The following is a 23,897-nucleotide window of genomic DNA, read 5'->3' as shown; positions in this document are numbered from 1 at the left end:
CCCTCGGCCAATCACAAAGCAATGTGTAAAGAGGGATTCAAGTGCTTCCTGCTGTCTTGGAGCTCTTTCTGAGCAAAAGAAAGGCTTTTTAAAGTGGCAGAGGTCTTGGTTTGTGTAGTTTATTTGTAAAAGGACAAGGGGCTGATATTAAATTGGGGCTACTTACATTATTTATTTAGAAAATGTGTATTCTGCCTCAACAGCTGCTTCCTTGAGGCAGCTCCCAGTAAGAACACATTCAATAAGTAATAACAATAACTTCATCTTCCGTCTTCGGTGCAGGCCTGCTGCCGGAACTTTTCAGTAGCCTTAAACCTCAAAGTGGAGATGCCCCTCCCACTAGCAGGCGGGGCCGGCCTTCGCGCCGAAACCCCTGCGTGCTCCCAGGCGGGGCATCCCCTCCCTCCTCAGTTCCTTCTTTGCCGCTGCGTTTACTCGCCTTCCTCAAAATCTTCAGGTTTTTCCTTCGACTGGAAATAATATATCAGGCTGGAAGCAGACAATAAAACAGTTTAAAAACGGGGTACTTCAGTTAAAAGACTGGGTGTAAAGAGAATTGTTTTGGGGCTGGTGCCGAAAAGACAATAAAGTAGGCAGCGAATATACATGCAGAACATTCAACCTGTCCCTGTAAAACACTGGTTCCCAACCAGGGGTCCGCGAGAACTAAATTAAGGTCCGCAAAACAAAGTTCTAAACCCATAATAAATTAATATTTTCAATTAAAAGTTCTCTATTATAAATATATATATATATTCAAATATTATTCTAAGTTTAATATTTAACTAACAGTTATGATTAAAGTTTATTTTCAAATTCTCTGAATTATTTTGAACCTTGGGGTCCCTGCACCGAACAAAAAAGTCCTAGTGGTCCCTGGTCAAAAAAAAGTTGGGAACCACTACTGTAAAACTATAATATATACCAATAGCAAATACAAGCCTCTTGCTGTTTCTTATATACATTAAAAATCCAAGATATGTCATGTTTTCCATCAGCATATATATATTTGGGACCATTTATTCTGTGAACTGATTTACCTTGGCTTGATCCATCTTGACTATTCTTAAAGAATAAACATTTATATATGTCTATAATTAGAGATGTAAAATTTCCCGCTTCCCAAAGCATTGAATTTGGGGCGGTTAACCCATGTGGAATTCATCCTTGCCTTAAGAAGCATTTCTCTTATTCTGAAAGAGAAATTTCCTGAGATAGTCCTGGTGAGGAACCATATAGCAACATTTTACAAGTTAGCCAAATGAGAAACAATGCATTTTGTGTTGCTAAATAAGTAGAATAGGTTTGATAGGAAAGTAAATATTTCATATATTTCAATGTCTCCCCAAATTTCGGTTTTTCCCCCCCTAGGGGGAAAGTTTTTTTTTTTTTTTGTGGCTTCAAAACTTTCAGAAGTTTTTCCATTTCTAGTCAGGACATATGACAGAAGAATGTTAATGTTCCTTAATAGCTGTAGATGTTTACTGATCGGGAGCTTATTTTTAGGAACTGGAACTCCAGATAGCTCTCCTGTTCAAGGACCTATCAGAGCATAAAAAGGAGACCTCTCCAAGTGAGGGGAGAGAATGTGCAGGAATAAGCCCAGGTATGTAAGAGACAGGGTCAGAAGAAACAAACACACTTGAAAAGTATCTTACAGTGCAAGTCTTCTCTATGTCTGTGGCAATTTGATATTATGGATCTGCTACCTGTAGGAGTGCCTCTGTGTGCATCTGTGCTCTGCTTATATATTTCTTTATAAATGAAATAAATATCACAAACACAGTCTCATCAGTCATTAAAGTATTTTATGTTAACTTTGGCACCTATCCTTACCATATGTTGTACAAGACAAAATGGATAGAAGCATGGGCATTAGTACCAGTGCAGTGGCAGATGTCACATTCAGTACATTCCTGAAAGGGGTGTGTGTTCATGCTCTTAGGAGTCGGCATGACCCCTACACCAGCGTCCGTGCCACTTGCACTGTGCAAATTTTTTCTATGAGTATAGATATGGCATGGACGCCAGCGTACTGCCACTTATGCTGGCCCCCCTGGACTACAGCTTACAAACCCCTTTCACCCAGGGAACGTCTCCTGGGATGGTGGCAGTCCTGCACCACCTTTTGAGGTGGTGCAGGCCTGGTTTCCCCTATGGGGAAAAAAAGCCTTTCCTCTTGGTTTTATTTTGGAAAAAATGCCTTTTTCCCCCTCTGCGGCAACTGGAAGCCTCTTAGGAGGCTTCTCAGCTCCGCCATCCTGGCTGCCACGGTTCGTTCCCTCCTTCAGGAATGCATTGATTGGCACATTAATTTATCATGTATCCTGTATAATTCATAAAAAAAATACAAACACAAGTCCTTGCCTGAAATATGGGCAGAATGGTTATGTAAAAAGGGCTAGATAAGGCTGTAGGTGCAATGCTATCCATGCCAACAGGCCACCTTTCATAGGTATCATATTGTAGTAATAAAAAATTAGTATCAGTTTTAAACAAATATCAAATGCCAGAGCTTATTGTTGAGGAAAACTATAAGTTGCAAATATATTAGCTTGTTTCAGTGCATGGGGTAGCATTGCAGCTTTTGGCATGTACCATATGATGTAACAGTTGAATGCTATGCCTTTCAATTTTGCTTTGCCTGAATATCGAACTTTCTGCTGTCTTCTGGCCATGTTTCACTTAGCACTAGTTTCTTAGTAAAGAACCATCTGTTATGTAACTGGCATACATAGGTTAAAGACTGAGAAACAGTTTCTCAGTCTTATGGATTGACATGTGTAATTTATTTTTTCCCATTTGATGCAGGTAATGGTTATATTGCAAAGTTTAACTAATCTGAAAATGGGATTTTGTTTGCATGAATAGCTATAATTTTAATGTTTTAATATGTACTTTGTAGCAATATTAAACTTATAGAACTGCCATATTTTGTCAAACTAATTGCCTATCTTGCCCAGTTCTGTCTAGTCGGAAGAGCAGGGCTTCCCAAGATTTCATGCAGAACTCTTTCTTAGCGTTGACATTTATGAGTATAGATATTTTATACTGATAAAATACGTTTTTCGTAAAACATTAGCCACATTTATATTCTCTTTATAAAGTAATCATACTCTCTATACTTTATGAAGTAATATTTATAAATACGATTGAAACTCATACTGTGTTTAAATTTATAATACATATGTAAACTGTATTGCTCATTTGCTTCAGGATGAATGTTAAAATTTAGTGATGGTCTGAAAGGCATAACTTTTCTGACTGACATATGTTTTACTAAAATTAGTCTATGGATGCAGTGCTTGAATTTATGCATGCACCTGGTAGGAAGAAAGATGGGAGTGTGTTGAAGCAGTGAAGTTCATTAACTTTTTATTGCAACCAATTTTAACGTTTAGTACTGAAATGGATTGCCAGTTGTTGAAGACAAGTGGAAAAAAAATCCCTTCAGACTTCCCATTTGCAAATATTTGGAGCTGAAGTACTAAGTATTTTCTTTCCATGTTCCTTTTAATCCTCTGTAACAGCAGACTAGTAGCAGACAAATGGAATGGATTTGTAAGCCAATTGTTACTAAATGGGCTGATCTTGAACATGCATAACATTTTTGTTGGAGTTGTGCTGAAGGAATTTATGGTGCTCTTGAGGTGAAGCAGGCAACATCTCTGGATTTTTGGATTGTTTTCTCTGAACTCTTATACAGAATTAACATAATTATGGCTGACTTTTATAGTTTAGGCTCCAGATTACAGGTAATCACAGTAGAACGGTTGTTTTTGAAGGGTTAGATTATCATCTACCAGATCAAACATTTTTCTTGGAAAAGGGTATCGAGCTTCTTTTCAATCATACTATTTAATGAAAGGTTTCTCTTCCCCTTCTCTGTACTTTTTAGTTTCCTTTGAAAGTAGTGGAAATGTCAGGATTGGAAGCAGGTAAAGTTAATTTATAAAATATTAACCCTTGTGAAACTGTTTTACTTTTGACTAGTAGCTGAGGCTTATATATGAACTACCACACTACAATCAGATAAACTATTATATTTTCTTAAAAGACTCTGGCTTTTAAGACTATATGCAAGGCTGATTCCCCAAGGAGGATTTTCTGTTTCAGCAGCTCTAGTTGTGCACTTTTTGTTTTGTTTCCACATGTCGTCCTCCAATCCTGCACAAATTGTGAACAGCCCATTTCCCCCCTCTAAAACAGCCCCCTTTCCTACTGAAAACTCCTTTAAAAATGAAAAAAATTTTTTTTTTACCAGTATGGCATTGTTGGGATGATTAATCCAGAAGGGAATGTGTTTGAATCAAAGATAATGCCCCCTTCGCCCTTCTGCATTTTTATAGTTAATTGCCTTAGTATCACTGTTGACACCAACAAAACAGATTTTTTTAAAACAAAAAATAAGATCAGGATAAGTTGTAATGCTATCACTACATTATGACAATACAAGTGGTAAGTGTTTTTCACTTTTCCCTTGATTTAGCATTTGAAACGTTCTTGAAGTGCTCTTTCGTCTTTCCCCCAAGCAATAGTAGGTGAGTTGGTCTTTTCAGTGTAGTTGACTGAAATGGGGAGACCCAGTACTTTGTAAAAAAGAGCAATACCAAAAAATTCAACTACTGTATTATTCTTTAACAGTAGGGTTGCCAGGTCCTACCTCTCCTCCGGCGGGAGACTTTTAAGGCACATCTTGGGATCCCATGAGAAATGAATTATGGCAATTTCAGGAAGAATTACTACAATGGAAGCAACCTTTGTCAAAGTTTTTTTGGAAGCCCAACTATCGAATGTCCACAGAATTTTCCTTTCTCTTTTCTTGTCAACAGAATGCTAAAAGATTGGTGAGGCAGTATGTCATGATTGTCTCTTCCCAAATTAAAAATTCATGGTATAAGAAGTTGAAGCTCAGTGTAATAGTGGGTACTACTTAGGGGAAAGCCTTGGCTCAGTAGTAGGACATCTGTTTTGCATGTTGAAGGTCACAGGTTTAAACCTTTGTATTTCCAGTTATTTCCAGTTACATAGGATCACAAACAGAGCCCCGTGGCGTAGAGTGGTAAGCTGCAGTACTGTAGTCCAAGCTCTGCTCAGGACTTGGATAGCTGGCTCAAGGTTGACTCAGCCTTCCATCCTTCTGAGGTCGATAAAATGAGTACCCAGCTTGCTGGGGGTAAAGGGAAGATGACTGGGGAAGGCACTGGCAAACCGCCCTGTAAACAAAGTTTGCCTAGTAAACGTCAGGATGTGACGTCACCCCATGGGTCAGGAATGACCCGGTACTTGCACAGGGGACCTTTACCTTTACCGTTAGGATCACAAACAGTAGACAGTATGAAAGACTTGCGAACCTCAAGAACCGCTGCTAGTCAAAATATATTACAAGTTGCAGCCGACTTTTGGTGACCCTGTAGGGTTCTCGAGGCAAGAGAGGAACAGAGGTTGTTTGCCTTTATGTAGCAACCCTGGACTCCCTGATGAGTCTCCCATCCGAGTACTAACCAGGGCTGACCCTACTTAGCTTCTGAGATCTGGCGAGACGGCTTGCCTGGGACATCCAGTATAACGGCAGCTTTAAGTATTTGTATTATCTTTTTTTTGGTAAAGTTTAGAGCTGGTGTTGTGCAGTTCATTGTAGCGGCTAAGAGTGTGAACAGGGGAAGTCAGACCTCACCTCTGCCATGTACGTATTAGGGAGTCTTAGGCAAGCCCCTGTCTCAGCCTTTCTCCCCCAAGTGAGGTTGACAATACTGGCCTACCTTTCGAGGATGTCATGTAATAAACATGAAATACTGCTTATTTTAAAACTGCTACGTAAGTATCATTATCATTAATTGTTCTAGAGCAAATGTTTGTCATCCACAGTCTCAATGAGAAGCAGTCGTTAATGAGTTACCCAGTTCTGTCCCCAGCAGAACTAATTAACACTTTTGTATTCTGTGTGTTTTCTTTTTGTGAAAACATATAACTTACTCCCTCTAGGCACTTGGTTGCTCTTTTCCAGTATATGTTTGAAAAATGTTTGTATCATATTATTCTCACATCCTGAAGGTTGGAAGAAGAATTTTGAAATTCTTGCTTGTTAAACTACCAAGTCAGGCTTTCCTGCTGACTTGATAGTAATCCTGCTTCCCTAAATGAATCTGAAGATGTGCTAGTGGGAAATGGCATTTTTAAAATTGTAAATAGTTGTTGTTCTCTTGCAAAAAATACCTGAAATTGGTTACAATAACACTTTTAGAAGTTCCCAGTATTTTAGTTAGTTGGTGGGTATTTTGGAACCCTAACTTAGAACTCTTTTCTTAGTGCAGAACATTGTGTGCTAATGCCTTTGCAGCCTAATTCGTAACACTGTTCTCTCTAAGCTATCCAGTTATCTTGTACCACTCATGAATAAATGGTTAATTCTTATTTTCTTTTCCTTGGGGATGTAGGGGCGTCTGTTTTTTTTCTTTTTTAACTTTAACTGGCTAGTTCTTTTAGCCAGTCAACATCGTTCTTAACAACAACAAAAAATGATCATAATGCAGGATTGCCAGGTACCCCCTGGCAAGCATTGGGGGGTGGGATGGGATTTACCAGCAGGAAAACTAGATCTACGTCACTGGCAATGTGGTGACATCACTTACAGCGCACACTGGAAGTGACATCATCATGCTGCCAGCCATGTGGGAACCCTGTGGTATCTGGGCAAAAACTTAAAGGTAGAAGTCATTTTTACCATTAGGTTTTTGCCCAAATACTAGAGCATCTCAGCATCACTGATGACATGATGTTGTCATTTCTGTAACATTCCAGAAGTGACATTGCCATGTTGCTGGTGACACAGGCCTAGTTTTCCAGCCTGTAAGTTCCTTGCTGCCCAGCTGATTAATGCTGTAAGGGGGGGAGAGACCCCGTAGTGGGGGGTCTCCTGTTCCTGGTGGTGACCTGTGTGTGTGTGTGTTAAGTGCCATCAAGTCGCTTCCAACTTGTGGCGACCCTATGAATCAGTTTCCTCCACAACGTCCTGTCTTTGACAGCCTTGCTCAGATCTTGCAAATTGAGGGCTATGGCTTCCTTTATTGAGTCCATCCATCTCTTGTTGGGTCTTCCTCTTTTCCTGCTGCCCTCAACTTTTCCTAGCATGACTGTCTTTTCTAGGTGGTGACCTGGCAACCCTATTATAATGAGACAGCAATGATCCATGAATGCTTCAGAGAACCATTCAGCTGTGAAAGGGAATGAGTTAAGCTGAAAGGAGAAGGAATAGAGAAAAAAATTAAAAGGACAGTCACCTTGGGAAGCTGAAATAGCACTTTGACTGTCCACATAGGGCACCCTAGTGCTTCAGTTTTATTTTATGATAAAAATGCCACAAACAAGACCTGAAAAACAATACAGAAAATACCTGAATGCAAAGAGGTTTGACTTCAGTGACATCTGGATTGCTGGCAAAAACTAACTGAATAAATCATGGCAATTCCAGGCTAGACAGCTGTTGTAGAAGTACTACTGTGTTTGAGATTTCTGGTCCAATATGATTTATTCCTAATTGTTTTTTAATCATTTTTGTAAATTTCTCATAGAAAACAGCAATAAAGTAAACATTCTTTTTCTTTTCTTTTTCTTTTTTTGTAGGTTTGACAGATGAAAAAGTGAAGGCCTATCTTTCTCTTCACCCGCAGGTACTGGATGAATTTGTGTCAGAAAGTGTTAGTGCTGAGACAGTAGAAAAATGGCTGCGAAGGAAACACAACGCAAAGGAAGGTAGGATCTTTGTTCCTTTTGGAAGCTCTGAAGAAACATCACTTAGTAATAGGCTGATTTTAGAAAAGTGTTTTGCCACACTCTCATTCCTGCAAATTCAGAGGTAGAGATGCTGAAGGGTAGAAGGCCACATATGATCCTGAAAACTCTCATGTGAATGGTCTAACAGACACTCTCTCCCCCCCCCCCCTGGTTTAATGTTTGCCTTTTATGGTAACAGCTGTAAACCCAAGTAATCTCTCTGATTTCACATAACCATACTTGCTTGTCCAAAATAGACCTCAGAATGACAAAGTTATTGTATCTTCCAGAATACGAAATGGAATTTTAAACATGACAACCCTGACACATTTCAACATATTCAGTGGCTTTGCAATATGAAAATAAATCTATCATAAGTGTACTTTTTGTCAAGCAATACCGTAGAACAGTTTTCCATTGACTTTAGTCCTCCAAATTTATCGGTGTTCAGGCAACCTTATTTTGGCTGGAGACCACTATAAAGGGTTTCCTGCCTTTCAACTGTACAATACTGACTTTATGAGTGAACTTTCATAAGTCTAAATCTGTAACCAAGGGTTAATAATTTCAGGTGACACCACCAGATGTGGCTACTAGCTTGTCAGGAAGCCTAAATGAGCACAAGCAAAGGGACAAACTATGAGAGCTGTGGGCTGCTTCACATATTCTTTGGTGTACTACTAAAAACATAAAGTGAGAACACAACAAATACAGCCACATGTAACATATAAGTGCGCTTGCCAGGAGGCCTTGATTAGCCACAGCTGTCTTCTGTAATGTTTGGAATAACCCTAAAGCACTTGCTTTTGGAATACCCTAAAGCACTGGCTTTCATTGGTGGAAGACTGAAATTAAGCATACAAAGCATGCCATAGGGCCCATTTGGAAGCATATGGGTTGTTGGTGATGGTGGTGAAGAAAGCTTTCTTACCTGCCATGATTAGCTGAATCCAATCTATCAGTATTGGGTCAGGCAGTCTGAGATATTTATGTGTTTATGTATTTGATTTCTACCCTGCCCCTCCCCAACCAGGGCAGGCTCAGGGTGGCCTACAACAATTCCAATAATAGGAAAGGTACAATTAAAATTCCCAGTAATTGTTAACATCCCAGTTACTATTAACAGATCTGCTAACATCTGGATTTGAACCCCTGAATAATTGAATTGGTTGATCACTGCCTTGCTTTTGCTATATTCTTTGCTGATAAGCTATCTCTCATCCTGTCCAATTTGGATGCGAGGTTTAGTACAGATCCCATATCATAACAGGAGTGTCAGTAATGCTTGTGATCTATTGAAACATGGCATTTAAGAGTTGAGCAGGCAGTGCAAGTGTGCCATGTAGGGAGTGGGAGGTCATACAGCCCCCCCTCCCCCTCCAAACTTCTAGTGAGCCCTATGAGACAGTGTATGGCAACTATATCTGCAGTTGGGCTCAGTGCAGTGATTTTATTCTAGCAATTTTAGAAGTTGTAGGCCATTATAACTGTTCGTTTGGAACATTCTGTTAATATAGAACACAAATAGCATTGGAATTTAACCCAGTGCTGCATATTCATTTTCAACGTTAGGTGTTTGACTACAGCTCTGAATAGTAGCACAGCTAGTTTTTGAATAGTTAAAAGCTGGAAACATATATTATTTGTAGGTTTTTTTAAAAAATATAACCGTATGATCTAGATAATCAAATGGAGTTTTAGGGGGATAGTAAAAAAAGTGGTGATGCATCATGATTATTCAGTAACTTGTTGATGTTCTGTTGCCTCCCATTACTGTGGGAAGTGAAATGGTGACATAGGATATTAATATTATTACTATGTGAACAATTTGTTTATATTCTGTATACCATAATAGAATAGCAATTTTTGGCAGAGTTTTGTCACTTAAGCCTTCATTCAGGCGTTGTTCAAATTACAGCCTACCGCTCCCCATACACCGTTAAACAAAAAAAAAGCCGTTTTGCGGTTTCTTGTTGTTTAACCGGGGCCTTTTGCCCCATAGGGAATAGCGAGGCTGCGCCTGCTAAAAAGCAGGTGCTGCACCACCATTCCCGGCGGTGGCGGATGTGGCCGAAAGGGGATAGGGAGCCGCCTAACTGGCGGCTCCTCCTCCTGGCCTGCCCCCGAAACGCCCCCCTGCGCCGGCGTGGCCTCTCCACATCGTTGCCGGCACCATGGAGAGGCCGCTCTGGCGGAGGGAGGCGCGGTCCCGTGGTGCTCAGCCACGTACGGGACTGGCCTTGCCGCCAGCGTAAGTACGTGTAATCGCGCAATTACACGTACTTACGCTGGCGGCGAGGTCACGCCTCCTCCTAAAGAGTTTCGGCCCAATTCTCAGGAATGGACTGTTAGACACCCTTGCTTGGATGTCTACCAGGACTATAGGACAAGCATCTGTGGGAATGAAGGGAGTGGTTGTGGTTTAAGTTCCCCATCATATTTCCTTGGTAAATTTGTCAGAACTGACTCATTGTGACTGACAATAGCATCTCCTTAGAGAACTGAGGCACAAGAGGGAGAACTGTACATAAAGATAAAAATATGTACTTTTTTCTTTTTGTCTTTCGCTCACATACACACAAACAGACCCCTCTCCCCCAGCAAAATCCTGGAGAACTCTTATGATATATTACTTAACATGTGCAAGGACAATGCTCAACACACATACAGGTATTAACACTTGTTGGGCCTGGGTGGACTAGAATGTTGCAAAGGCGGCATTCAAATAGAAGGACCATTGCCCATACTATCCAGCCCACCTGTTAAGATCTGCCTCTCAAGCAATGCTCTCGGTATCCCCACTTTCAGAGCTGGGGCGGGAGGTGACTAGAGGCAGAGCATTTTTTGGTGGTGGCACCTTGCCATCGGAACGCCGTTCCCCTTGAGGCTTGCCTGGCACCTACTTTACTTTCTTTTAGGCACCAGGTTAAAACACATCATTTTACGCAAGCTTTTAATTAGGATTTTAAAAAAATCTTATCAGTCTTTTCACTGGACAGTTCTTATGCTGCATATGTCTAATGGCTTATTTTTATGGTGTGTTTTTTAATTGTCAGCCACTTAGAGCAGGACTCTAAAGAGGCTGCATGGAAATACTCTAAATCAATAAATTAAAGAAATACACATGACAACAAGCTCCAGTTAAGCCACAATATACACCAATACAGCTTGTTGCTCTGTGTCTTTGTGTGTGCGTGTAGCTGTCTGTCTCCTTCTATAGCTTGCTTAACTCCAGGTGGGGCCTAGAGATCTTCTGGAATTACAGCTGATCTCCAGACTACAGCAATCAGTTCCCCTGGAGAAAATGGCAACTTTGGAGGGCAGGCTCTATGGAATCACATCCTCTCCCCAAACCCTGCCTTCCCCGGGCTCCACCTCCAAATCTCCAGAAGTTTTCTATCCTGGACTTGGCAATTCTGTGTCCTAACACTAACCATTATAAGGCATTCCAGGCATGAAGCAATCTCTAGTCCCCTGTATTATACAAATGCAGGTGCCTGGATGAAATGGAATTTGTTTGTTCTCGCTCTGGGAGAGGAGGCCATCTTAAGAGTGGGTGTTTCCTCTTCCTCTTGTTCCGGGAGGCAGGACCTAAAATTTTAACTGCCTATCTCTGGAGGGAACGCCCCCCCGCCCTTTTCAGTCTTGTTCCTGCCTCACTCCGGTAGAGCAGTGTAATCACAGCTCTCTTTCTCGAGCTATACAAGAACTTATTTTCCTTATTCTTATTCCTATTCCTATCTGATTCTCTTCTATCCTATTAAAAAAAAAAGCCTTTTCCCCTTTGTCTATATTCTGTCTTTAATCTGTCTTCTGAGGCAGGGCAGAGTAAAAGTTTATTCCTTCCCGCCAAAACAATATGGCGACCGATCATCCCGATAACTATATTTCTGAGGGGGATTTGGACCCGGGCCTACTCCAGGCTATGGCAGACGCTCGGGATCCGCCTTCAAACAGTCACTCCGATGATTTAAAAGGCAAATCAAAGAAAGCAACTAGTAAGCGTAAGAGAGGCTCCTCTCGTCAGGGAAGCGCAAAACGCCTCCTGTCTGCCGCTCACGCCCGCTTATCGGCTGCGGATAAACCCACTAAAGGCAAACTCACAACCTCCGGGAACGGCCGGGGAAATACAGCAGTTTCGGCCGTTATCCCCTCTACGAGCGCGCAATCCACTGATCAGGCCGTAGGCGTCTCGCCACCACAAATTCCTGGTCGGAGCACATCTGAAGCTGGTAATGTACTCCCCCCCTCCTTTCCCTCCCAGTCGGCTGCGGGCGAAATTGCTCTCCTAAGAGCAGAGCTCGCGTCATTAATCAAGGACGCATTCACAGAGGGCTTAAGAGCTGCGCAGCTCTCTTCCCTGACTCCTTCGGTTACCGGCATGCAAGCGCCCAGTTGAGACCTTCGCGGTCCCCGGGGAAATGATCAAGCGGGCTGTGGGCAGCAGAGTGGCCCACATTCTTCGCAGTGGGGAGGCGGCTGGCCTACTAAAGCAGCCTTAAAGGCTACATCATCATCTCAACCCCGGTTATTGGGGCAGGAGTCATCTCCTTTCTCTTCTGATAATGAAGTTTCAGATAGAGAGGAGGGCGAGTTCTCCTTTGAAGGAGAGGACCCTTTGCCCCAACCAACTAAGCAAACTAGGCTTTTTGAGGCTGAGGATTTTCAGCCATTTTTAATAAAAGTCCTGGCTGCATTAGATCTTTCTGATTACTCTACCCCATCTCAGGAGAAAAAGAAAGGGGCAAAAGAGTTCTTTCATTCTTATACTATCACTGATAAGGTGGTACCTGTACCTGATTATTTTTTGTCTCTGCTAAAAGGGGAATGGGATAAGCCCATGGGGGAAAAACAGTTCCCTCAGACTACCAAAAAACTATATAACATAGCCAGTAGTACTGCTGATTTGTTAAAGATCCCCCTAGTGGAAAGTGCCATCACTGCACTACATACCTCTGACACAGTCACAGAGGAAGGTTTAGTGTCTATAAAAGATCCTGCAGACAGAAATACGGAACTGGCTTGTAAAAAAGCCCACGAAGCCTGAGCATTAGCCATTAGCTCCTCCATTACATCTGCTTTAGTGTCCAGGGCAGCTATAGTCTGGACTAGAAAGTTAGTCAAACTGATTCCAGAGGAGGATAGAAGTGCTATGGAAGGAGTATCTAGAATTCTTAATGCAGTCTCCTTCCTGGCTGATTTTACACTGGATACCATGTGTTTCTCAGCTTGGGCCCTAGCCACCGCAACAGCTGCTAGATGGGCTCTATGGCTACGCCCATGGCAAACTGAACACAGGTCTAAAGCGGTGTTAATGGGTTATCCTTACGAAGGAAAGAAATTGTTCGGGGAAAAGTTGGAAGAAATATTGGTGGAGTCGAAAGATAAAAAGAAATACTTGCCCAGAAGCCTTCGTAAGGAATCTAAAGGGTTCTCTAACCCTACTTCCTTTCATCCCTACCACCCATACTCACGCTACAGACTGGAACAGAGGAGAGGTCAATGGAATTACGGAAGGGGATCCTTTCGTAGGGGAGGGCGCTTCCCTAAAAATTCCTCCAGATCCCAGAATTTCCAAAGTGACAGAGGTGACAAGTCCTTTCGTCAACCAAGACAGTGACACCAGGCTACAGCCAGTGGGGGGCAGACTCAGCCTCTTTCACAACCAATGGTCGACTGCCCACATAGACCATTGGGTGTTACAGACTGTCACGGCTATCGAATTAAGTTCTACAAAAGACCACGAGATCGTCTAGTAGTGTCCCCTGTGTCTCGTCAACCAGACAAAAGGCTCAGAACCTTAGCGGCCATCCAACATCTGTTGGAGATCAAGGCCATAGAATATGTGGTCCCCTCGGAACAATCGGGCATATATTCCGTGTTCTTTACTGTGCCAAAAAGAGACGGAGGATGGCTGGCCATCCTCGATCTGAAATACTTGAACAAGCATGTTACATACCGACGCTTCAGGATGGAGACTCAACACTCCATAGCAGAGGCTTCAAGACCAGGAGACTTCTTAACCTCCGTGGACTTGACCGAGGCTTATCTGCACATATCCATTCACCCAGAGCACCGATGCTTCCTCAGGTTTCTACACAACGGACATCACTTTCAGTTCAGGGCCCTCCCCTTCGGTCTAGGTTCAGCCCCACGAGTTTTCACCAAGGTCCTGGTGAGCCTGGTAGCCCTAGCGCATCAGGAAGGCGTAAGGATCCACCCTTACCTCGACGACATTCTAATTTGCTCGTCGTCAAGAGCACAAAGCATCCAACGCACAAACATCGTGCTCAAGCTATTAGACAACCACGGCTTTCTAGTCAACCAGAAGAAAATCCATCTTACTCCCACTCAACATTTTCGCCATCTAGGGGTGTACATCGACACCATCGCCAACCCCCTGGTCCTTCCGCCCAACAAGATCCGCAAGATTTGCAGTCTCGCGAGGACAACTATGAAAGCATCCACAGTCCGCCTCATGACCCTGGCGAAGTTGCAGGGCCTAATGATTTCATGTATTCCGGCGGTGCAGTGGGCGCAACTACACTCCAGACCTCTTCAGTGGTTCCTCAAGGCTTACCAGAATGATATCCTGATAAAGAGAAACAAGTCTCTCCTCCTTTCTGCCACAACAAGATGCAGTCTCAAGTGGTGGACCATAACAAAAAATCTCCAGAAAGGGGTCCACTACATACGACAAACACCAGTGCAGCTATTCATGGATGCATCTCTTACGGGTTGGGGTGCCACCCTCCAGGGTCAGCCAGTACAGGGCTTGTGGTCACTTCAAGAAAAGCGAATGAACATCAATGCTTTAGAGATCCGTGCAATTTATTATGCCCTCCTGCACTTCAAACATCACCTGGCTGAGTCAGATCTACTGGTGAGAACGGACAATGTCTCAGCCAAAGCTCACCTGAACAAGCAGGGGGGCTCCCGGTCCTCTACTCTACACAAAGAGGCCTTAAAAATCCTGTCCTGGGCGGAGACCAACCTCTACTCCATCACAGCAGAGCACATTCAGGGAGTTCTCAACGTCGTCGCAGATTGGCTCAGCAGACAAGACCTCAACGAGGCCGAATGGGCCCTGAATCGGGATGTGTTTCATCTCCTGACAACTCACTGCGGCATGCCCTTAGTAGATCTCTTCGCGTCAAACAAAAATCACCAGCTTCCAAAGTATTACACCAGATACATCCAAGTGGGAGCAGAACAGACAGACGCACTCATGGCACCCTGGCCATCGGGGCTTCTATATGCCTTCCCTCCCTTCCCACTCCTTTCCAGAGTCCTCAGACGAATCAATCTCCTTCAAGCCACAGTCATTCTGGTAGCACCTTACTGGCCGTGTCGCCCATGGTTTCCCACTCTGATAGAGATGTCCATCGCAAAACCGTGGACGCTTCCACTTCGACCAGATCTCCTGTTCCAGGGTCTGATCCTTCACCCAGACCCAGGCTGGTACAGGCTGACCGCCTGGGTATTGAGAGGAGTCGCCTGCTAAAGTTGGGTTATGACACAAAGATAGCAGAAACTATTCTTGCTGCCCGAAGACCTTCTACAAAGCGGATATATAACACCACGTGGAAAGCTTTTGTGAGATTTAGCTGGTCTTTTCTTAGATTCAGGGTATCTATTCATGTAATTGACAGTTGCTCTTAAATGCTTAAAGCAAGAATTTTAATGTAAACTATAACACCCTCCCTATAAATGTCCAAAAGTGGCTTTGGGCACAAAATAAAAAACTCTTATTGAAAGCTGCTTTCTTGTACGCAGAGTCATGCACGCTTCTGTTATCATAATAGATCAATGTTAAGTGATGAAATAAATCCCCACAAGGGGTCTTCCGGGGCTATAACTGGGAATGCTGAACTAACTACACAGATAATACAAGGAGTAAGCTACAAGGAGTAGACAGTACAGGCAAGGAAGGTGCATTATGCAGTGAGAGAAGGTGTGTTTTTCAGTAAGAAAGGTGCTTTCATACTGGTTTGTCAAATATTTTAAAAAGGTGACTGAAATGTGGCATTAAACTAAGAGCTTTGGCAAGAGTAATTTATGCTGCCGGCTGAAGAACAAATACATTGAAGATTGTACCCACATGCTTCAAAAATCAGATCCTCTGCTTGATGTGTGATTAGGTCGGAGCTGGGCATAAGCAAATGAATCTGTCTCTGTTGCATGTAGTTGGAGCTTTTGTGTAAGGCAGAATATGATTCCACTCAGATTTGTTTAGCTATCCTAAAATGAAGGAATTTATGTTCTGGTCATTTTTCCAGAGCTTGTGTTTGTGCAGATGACTCTCAAACATTTTCTCAGTGTAATATTTTCAGGCCCTGGAGTACAGTAAATAAAATATGTCTTTAATACAAATGTACGTATGTTGTAGTTACCGTAGGGTTCCTTCCGAGAGAATGAGATGTTTCCCTTGACGTAAATCTGTTCCACACTGGATCACTGCTCTCTCCCATGTGGTAACCTATCATTTCTGCTGCTAATGGTCCCCTTACCCCTGTTGACGTTAGCAGACAGTTCCCAAGGGGCATTTTCTTTTGTTTCCCTTGTCAGCTGGTCTGAAAAGAGTGAACTGTTCAGTCCGGACTTCTCTGCAGATGTTGAGAATTGAACTGCAAAGTTCAGCAAAAGTCTGTTTGTTTTCAGTGTACTCAGGAACATAGAAACAAGAAAATGAGCCAGTGAAACAGACTATTTTTTTATTCTATGGCAGATTAACCCTGGAAGCAGAGAAATCACAGATGTTTACTATCATTTTTTATTTGGTAGGGTTATTTTTTCAGCATTTTTTTCCCTTATAAAAGAACCAGTTAACACATAAAGGTGAAATCATGTACAAAAAGTCACAGCAGTCAGAGCATCATACTAGGTATAAAGGGCAAATGCAAAGGGAGGGGGAGAAAACAGGTCACACTCAATTTGAAATCTTCCCAAAGGTTTCACAGTATAGTGAAAACAAACACATTGTTACAATCTGTTCTTATGTTAAAGCCAAATCCATAGAGTTCAGCTGGCCTATGAAACATTGGTTCTCGGGAAGTGGAAGCTATCCATGTTATTACTTTAGTCCAGCAAACATCCGCCTATACTGTACTTAGTGAATTGGTCCCTTCCCCCCAGTTCAAAAAGCCTCACCCCCATTTTGAATTGCATCCAGATCTCTGAGCTTGGGCTCAGCTCAGAATGGCGTTCACACTTGTCTTCCCCCAGCCCTAGCCTGCAGTCCTGCCCGTTCCCTACCCCTTCCCTAAGAAAAACTGTATGTTTTCAATGGATGTACTGGTGGCAGTAGCTCTCATTAGATACAGGAGAAGCTGTGCTCAAGGCCTCATTAATTTAAAAATGAATTCCATAATATCCATCCGTTATGTCCTCCCAGGTCTGACTCTGTAAGAAGGCAAACACGTTTCCTGGGGGTTTGCCATCTCAGGGTTTGCATCCTGTGCCTTTTAACAGGGCTTCTAACAGGGATGTTGAGCTGTGAAGTGCAAGGGGCAGAAGGGTAAGTGTGTGTGCGTGTTTGCTGGAGGTTGTGCGGTTTCTGAGCTGTTTGGGGTATGTCTGTCTGAAAATCTTCTAGCTTTTGGTGAGTGCTGTAGAAGTCCATAGTCCTGCTGGAAGGGGCTTCTGCAGAGTGAGGTGAGTCAGCTGTCTTCGGTTGTCTAACTCCTGGTGGTAGAGTCACAGCTCACAGCTGTAAAGCAGAGTTCATTAGAGATCTGACTGTCAGAAAGCACACAGATTTCCTGGGGGCTTGCATCCAGTGTTTTTGAACAGGGCTAACAGGGGAGCTGAGCTTGGGAGTTCAGCAAGGGAGATTGACAGGGGAGCTGGAGAGAACCCATTTTACATTTTCGTGGCCTCTGTGCAGCCCCACATGGGATCTGCGCTTGCGCAGGCCTGCTGCGGAGAAAACTTTAGTGTAGAAAGCTTCAAACAGGACGATTCCCCTCCCCCCTCGCCCCATTCCTGCCCGGCAACAGCTCTTCCTGCTGGAACAGTCACGTGGAGAAAAGGGGGGGGGGGAATCGGCTATCCCTCAGTTCTATCGTTGCCGCTGCAGAGTTCGGCTGCGTGGAGAGCTTCTGTCCCAGAGTGAGTTTCACTTTCCCTTTTCCAGCCATGGCCCTTTTCAAGAAATGTTCGGCTTGTGTCGAAAAATGACGACCACACTGAATGCCTCTACTGCCTTGGGGAGGCACATATTACCAGCGCCTGCAGAATATGCCGCCGCTTCACCCCCAGGGCTCAACAGGGCAGAGGTGACAAACTGAAGGCCTTCTTGTACAAAAAGACCCTTGCCCCCGATAATTCTAAAACTTCCTCAGGGAAAGTTAAAAGCTCTCTCGCTTCTTCTTCCTCCTCAAAAAAGTTGAAGAAAAAATCACCAACTCTCGCCAAGTCAGTTGGTTCCGGTACCAGGGGTCGCTCACCTACCAAAAAGGCCCAGTCGGTACCGAAAATCTCAGATCCGAAACCTATAGGATCCCCCCGCTCACCAGCTGCTGGCTCTTTACGGGAGGCTGAGAAATGTTCCCCTCGTCATCGGGGCCTTTCCAAAGACCGTTCACCGATCGCTGGGTCTTTACGCGGAACTGAGACACGTTCCCCCCTGCGCCGTATGTCCTCTCGAGACCGTTCTCCAGTTGCCGGTTCCTTGCGTGGATCAGAGATACACGCTCCCCTCGACACCAAGCACCCTCCAGAGACCGCTCTTCTTGGTTGCCTTCTCCCTCGCCCAAGAGACCTACTCCGGATCGGGAGAAGAACACACCTTCCTCGCATGGGCACCGTACTCATCGGTCCCGGTTGGGAGACCGGTACTGATTGACTTAGATTCAACTCCACGTTCCGACTCGTCTTCTCGGCGCCGTCGCTCGTGGCAGGGCTCGGATCGACTCTCATCCCCTCAGTACCAATCTAGATCGTCCTCCCGTGGTTCCATCCGACTGCATCGGTCCCAAGACTCGTGCACGAGGCGCGAGGATGCTAGCGAGATTTCCGCACACCGATCCAATCTCTCCGATCTGCGCCATGGACATTCCCCCGCCGTCTCTCATAGAGTGTCTCCAGACAGGAGGAGCAGATCTCGCTGGGACTCGGTACCGAGAGATTCCACCTGTCAGCGCCGACACTCGCCTGACGCTCAGAGGCAGGGCACAGGAACTTCTACCCAATGGTGGCGCTCACGCTCCCCTAGGCGCAGCCAGTCTCCACCTTCTCAGCGTCAATGGGATGCTAGACATCGCCCCCTTTCTCCGGATCGATGTCGAAACCGTAGCACCTCCTCGGGACGGAACTCCGCGTCGAGGCAGGTGTTCACGCTTTCAGAAGGGGACGACTTGGATTCATGCGAAGAATTTGAGAGGTACTCTGATATTGCCTCCCTTCCATCCCCTGATGACCTGGTCGGTGACACATCACCTATATCGCCCGAGGATGTGAGGGCATACAGCGACCAATTGATCAGGATGGCCACCACCATTGGAATGGTCATGACCCCTGCTGAACCGGAAGAAGATCCGGTTATGGACATTTTGGACTCAAAAGAGGTTGCACCTGTCCACATTCCCATGGTTAGGGGCGTGCGCAAAGTTGCCATCTCCAACTGGGCGAAGCCCACATCCCACCCTCCTATCACCCGTAAGGTTGACAACCTTTACAGGGTACAGGACTTCGACTCGGAGTGCCTATATCACCACCCCTCTAACAGCTCAGTGATAACAGAGACGCTTCCCAAGGGGAAGCCAGGCCCCCATGCCTCCCCACTAGACAAGGAGGGTAGGAAACTTGACCTACTGGGACGTAAAATATTCTCCCTTGGTTCCATAAGCCTCAGGGTCGCCAGCCATGAAGCTCTCATGGCACGCTACCAGATGCTCGTTTGGGATAAGACCCACTCACTCCTTCAATTCCTCCCTGAGGATAAAAAACATGAAGCAAAATCCCTATATGTGGAGGGGTTCAAGTTGGGCTCACACCAACTTTATGCGGCCAGACACACCGCTGATATGGCATCAAAGGTCATGGCCTCTAGTATTTCACTGAGAAGGCACTCGTGGCTAAAGTCTTCTAATCTTCCACCTGAGGCAAAGACCAGGTTGGAGGATATGCCGTTTGACGGCAAGGCCCTCTTCCACGAAACAACCAATGACTACCTACATAAATTCAAAAAAGATAGGGTGATGGCCAAGTCGCTGGGTGTCACAGCCACAACATCCGCCCCCTTTGCAAAGCAGAATTTTTTCCCCAAGACAACCCCTCCTTACTTCCAAAGAGGTCCACATTACCGGTCAGGGTCCTACTCATACCAGGGACACAGACCTGACTTTCACACCCAAGACCAAAAAGTTTCAACCCCAGAGGGAGAAACAGAAGGTCCGATCGCCCCTCCCCCAATAGAGGGGTGGGAAAACCTAAGCAGGCTGCATGACTATAGGCGGGGGCAGAGAAGAGTGCCCAACTTATGTTTTTTGAGAGGTTGTCCCATTTTGTTGATGTTTGGTTGACTATTGATGTTGATCCTTGGGTCCTACAAATAATAAAAGTTGGTTATACCATCAAATGGTCTCACTCTCCCCCTTCGGTACCCCCTCCACCTGACTTACACAGCCTGCCTGAGCTCATACAGGAGATTTCAACGCTACTAGAGAAAGGAGCCATTTCCAGAGTAGATCTTAGGAGAGGCCCGTTAGGGTTCTACTCCAAATACTTTCTAGTAGACAAAAAAGGAGTGGGGAAACGTCCCATACTTGATCTTCGCAGACTCAATAAGTACGTGGATGTAAGGAAGTTCAGGATGGTCTCCGTCTCCGAGGTGGCCTCCCTTCTACCCCCTGGAGTCTTTTTCGCAGTCCTCGATCTGAAGGACGCATACTTTCGTGTTGCAATTGACCCCTCATGTAGAAGGTTTCTCAGGTTCACATGTGATGGAGAATTTTATGAATACAACGTACTCCCCTTCGGTCTGTCAACAACCCCCCGGGTCTTCTCCAAATGTGTGGGGGCAGTTGTCCAACACCTGGCCCTCACTGGAATTAAGATCTTCCCTTACTTGGGCGATTGGCTCTTAGTGGAGTCCTCACTCTACTCACTAATTCGTAGTGTCAACACCACCATCACCCTCCTAGGTAACCTTGGGTTGGTAATCAACCTCAAGAAGTCTAAACTCATCCCCACCCAGAGAATTGAGTTTATAGGAGCGGTCTTTGATTCCATGGCAGGTATGCTCTTTTCCCCGCTACAAAGGGTCAGGGCCATTGCATCACTGATACAAGCGTTCTCCAGGGTAAGGTATCAGAAGGCCTTCCAAGTCCAGAAGCTACTCGGTCTCATGGCATCTACAACAGCAGTAGTTCCCCTGGCCAGGTTAAATATGCGCTGTCTACAGCTTTGGTTTCTGTCTTCCTTTCGGATTAATAAAGACTCTCAATGGAAGAGGTTATCCATCCCCAGACAGATACTCTCATCACTCCGTTGGTGGAGCGATGACCAGAACCTGCTCCGTGGAATCCCATTCGGGGTCCCAAAACACGACTTCCAAATTTTCACTGACGCTTCACTAGGGGGATAGGGGGCACACTGTGGTTCCCATTCAGCGAAAGGCTGCTGGACTCCAGCGGAGTCAGACATGCACATTAACTTTCTAGAATTACGTGCCATAAATATGCTCTTGTATCCTTCACAGGCATCATCCAGGGAAGTCGAGTACTCATCGCCACAGACAACACGGTGGCAAAATATTACATCGCCAAGCAAGGCGGGACAGGGTCCGCGTCCCTCTGCAAAGAAGCAGTCCAAACCAGTGGGCGGTCGACCACGGGGTCCACCTGGCCGCCATCCACATCGCAGAGCTAACCAACACCATGGCGGACGCCCTAAGCAGGGACTCGAATGTAGAACACGAGTGGTCCGTTGGCTGGCGGTACCTGCGCCCTACTTTCGAGCTGTGGGGCGCTCCTACTATCTACTTGTTCGCAACCAGAGACAACAGAAAGTGCTGGCGATTCTGCTCAAGGGCGGCCATAGATCGCTTTTCTGCAGGAGATGCCCTTCAACTGGACTGGGGAGCAGACCTAATCTATGCGTTTCCCCTGATCCCACTCCTGTCGATGACCATAGGGAAAATAGTGTCAGACAGAGCCTCAGCCATTCTAATAGAGCCCCTCTATGGCCTCAGAGACCTTGGTTCCCCATACTATGGGACCTCTCCCGAGGGAACTTCGTTCTTCTTCCCCTGTGCCCGGACCTTCAATCAGTAGGCCCAGTGAGGCACCACGACCTACGATCTCTACACCTAATGGTGTGGCACATCACTCAGTGATGGGCTTCATGGAACAGGTAGTGGAAGTACTGGTGTCAGCCAGGAGGACCTCCACAAGGATAGCGTATGGCCATAAGTGGTCTAGGTTCACCTCCTGGTGTCAAGATAGGTCGGTTACTCCATTTTCCTGTCCCCTAGGGTCGGTCTTTGAATACTTGCTAACCCTGAAGGAGTCTGGCCTAGCTAACTCTTCCATTAAGGCACACCTAGCCCTTCCATTAAGGCACACCTAGCCGCACTGTCTTCCTTTCACCACAGTATGGATTCATCTACCCTGTTCTCACACCCCCTACCAAGAGGTTCCTTAAGGGTCTAAACAACCTGTTCCCTCCAGTAAAACGTCCAGTTCCCCAGTGGAATCTGTCCCTGGTGCTAAACGCTATGCTGGGTAAACCATTTGAACCCCTAGCCACTTGCGACCTGGCTAAATTGTCCTACAAGGTCATCTTCCTGGTGGCGATTACTTTGGCCAGGAGGGTTGGTGATCTACATGCCCTAAGGTACGACACCCCCCTTTCTGTCAGATCTTCCCGGATAGAGTTGTACTCCGGACCAGTTTAGACCATCTGCCTAAGGTTGTGTCACATTTCCACACATCCCAGGAGATTATCCTGCCCACCTTTTACCCTCTTCCACAGTCATATAGAGACAACTACACTCTCTGGATGTTCAAAGGGCTTTATTGTTCTATATGGACAGGAAACGGTCCTTCAGGCAAGACCCCCTCTTCATCTGCTTCAGTGGCCCTCACAAGGGCAAGGCCGCTTCATGACAATCCCTTTCTAAGTGGATCGTCAAGGCCATCAGGCTGGCATATCAGACTGTAAAGAGAGACTGTCCTTTGGAGTTATGGGCTCACTCCACCAGGTCGGTCTCCTCATCGGTGGCTTTCTCCTCTTCGGTTGATATCCAGGAGATGTGCAGAGCAGCCACATGGTCCTCTCCCATAACTTTCATTAAGAATTACGCCATCGATATCGTCTCCTCCACTGGCGCCTGCGTGGGGAAGGCAATGTTACAATGTGTTGCCTGATTTAATGCATTTAAGTTAAATAAAGAATGTTGCAGTCCCACGCCCGCCTCCTGAGTTGTAGCTTGCTATACTCCCATGTGGGACTGCACAGAGGCCATGAAGATATAAAACAACGTTGCACTTACCTCTAACTGTTGTTCATCGAGTGGTCCTCTGTGCAGGCACACATCCCTCCCTCCTATCCCCGCTGTGGACTGCTTCAGACATTCAGCTGGAGCTCTCCGCGACGGCGACGGGAGAACTGAGGGATCGCCGATTCCCCCCCCTTTTCGTCAAGTGAATGTTCCGGCGGGAAGAGCTGTTGCCGGGTAGAAATGGGGCGGGGGGGGAGGGGAATCGTCCTGTTTGAAGCTTTCTACACTAAAGTTTTCTCTGCAGCAGGCCTGCACAAGCGCAGTTCCCATGTGTGCCTGCACAGAGAACTAGTCGATGAACAACAGTTACAGGTAAGTGCAACGTTGTTTATTCCGAGGACCTCAAAGTTAGCGTCCTCAGAATTGCTGCCAGTTCCATGAACAGGGCTAGCTATATAGGTACAGAATAGGGGTCTCACCACATGGATGAGAAAGTGGTGCTGGTAGGAAGGGTTTAGATTTGTTATGTGCTGGGGAACTTTCTGGGACAAGCTAAACCTATACAAAAGAGATGGGTTTCTTTTGAACCAAAAGGGAACCATGCTGCTGGCACAGTATCAAAAAGGTGTCAGAGCAACTTTTAAACTAAACCTTGGTGGGAAAGGCTACAGAAACTGGG

At 45.2% G+C, this 23,897-nt stretch overlaps 1 protein-coding gene across 1 annotated transcript in view; it reads left to right on the top strand.

Moving 5' to 3' along the window:
• The window catches only part of PDE10A (phosphodiesterase 10A), a 165,903-nt gene that overhangs the window by 43,170 nt on the left and 98,836 nt on the right, over positions 1-23,897 (top strand). Inside the window, exon 2 of the mRNA XM_056852634.1 lies at positions 7,624-7,752. Within this exon, the coding sequence (XP_056708612.1) occupies positions 7,624-7,752 (129 nt within the window). The remainder of the gene's footprint in view (positions 1-7,623; positions 7,753-23,897) is intronic.

Source organism: Euleptes europaea, chromosome 7 (assembly GCF_029931775.1).
Source record: "Euleptes europaea isolate rEulEur1 chromosome 7, rEulEur1.hap1, whole genome shotgun sequence".
NCBI classification, from domain to species: Eukaryota; Metazoa; Chordata; class Lepidosauria; order Squamata; family Sphaerodactylidae; genus Euleptes; species Euleptes europaea.
This window is presented reverse-complemented; position numbering and strand designations above follow the sequence as displayed.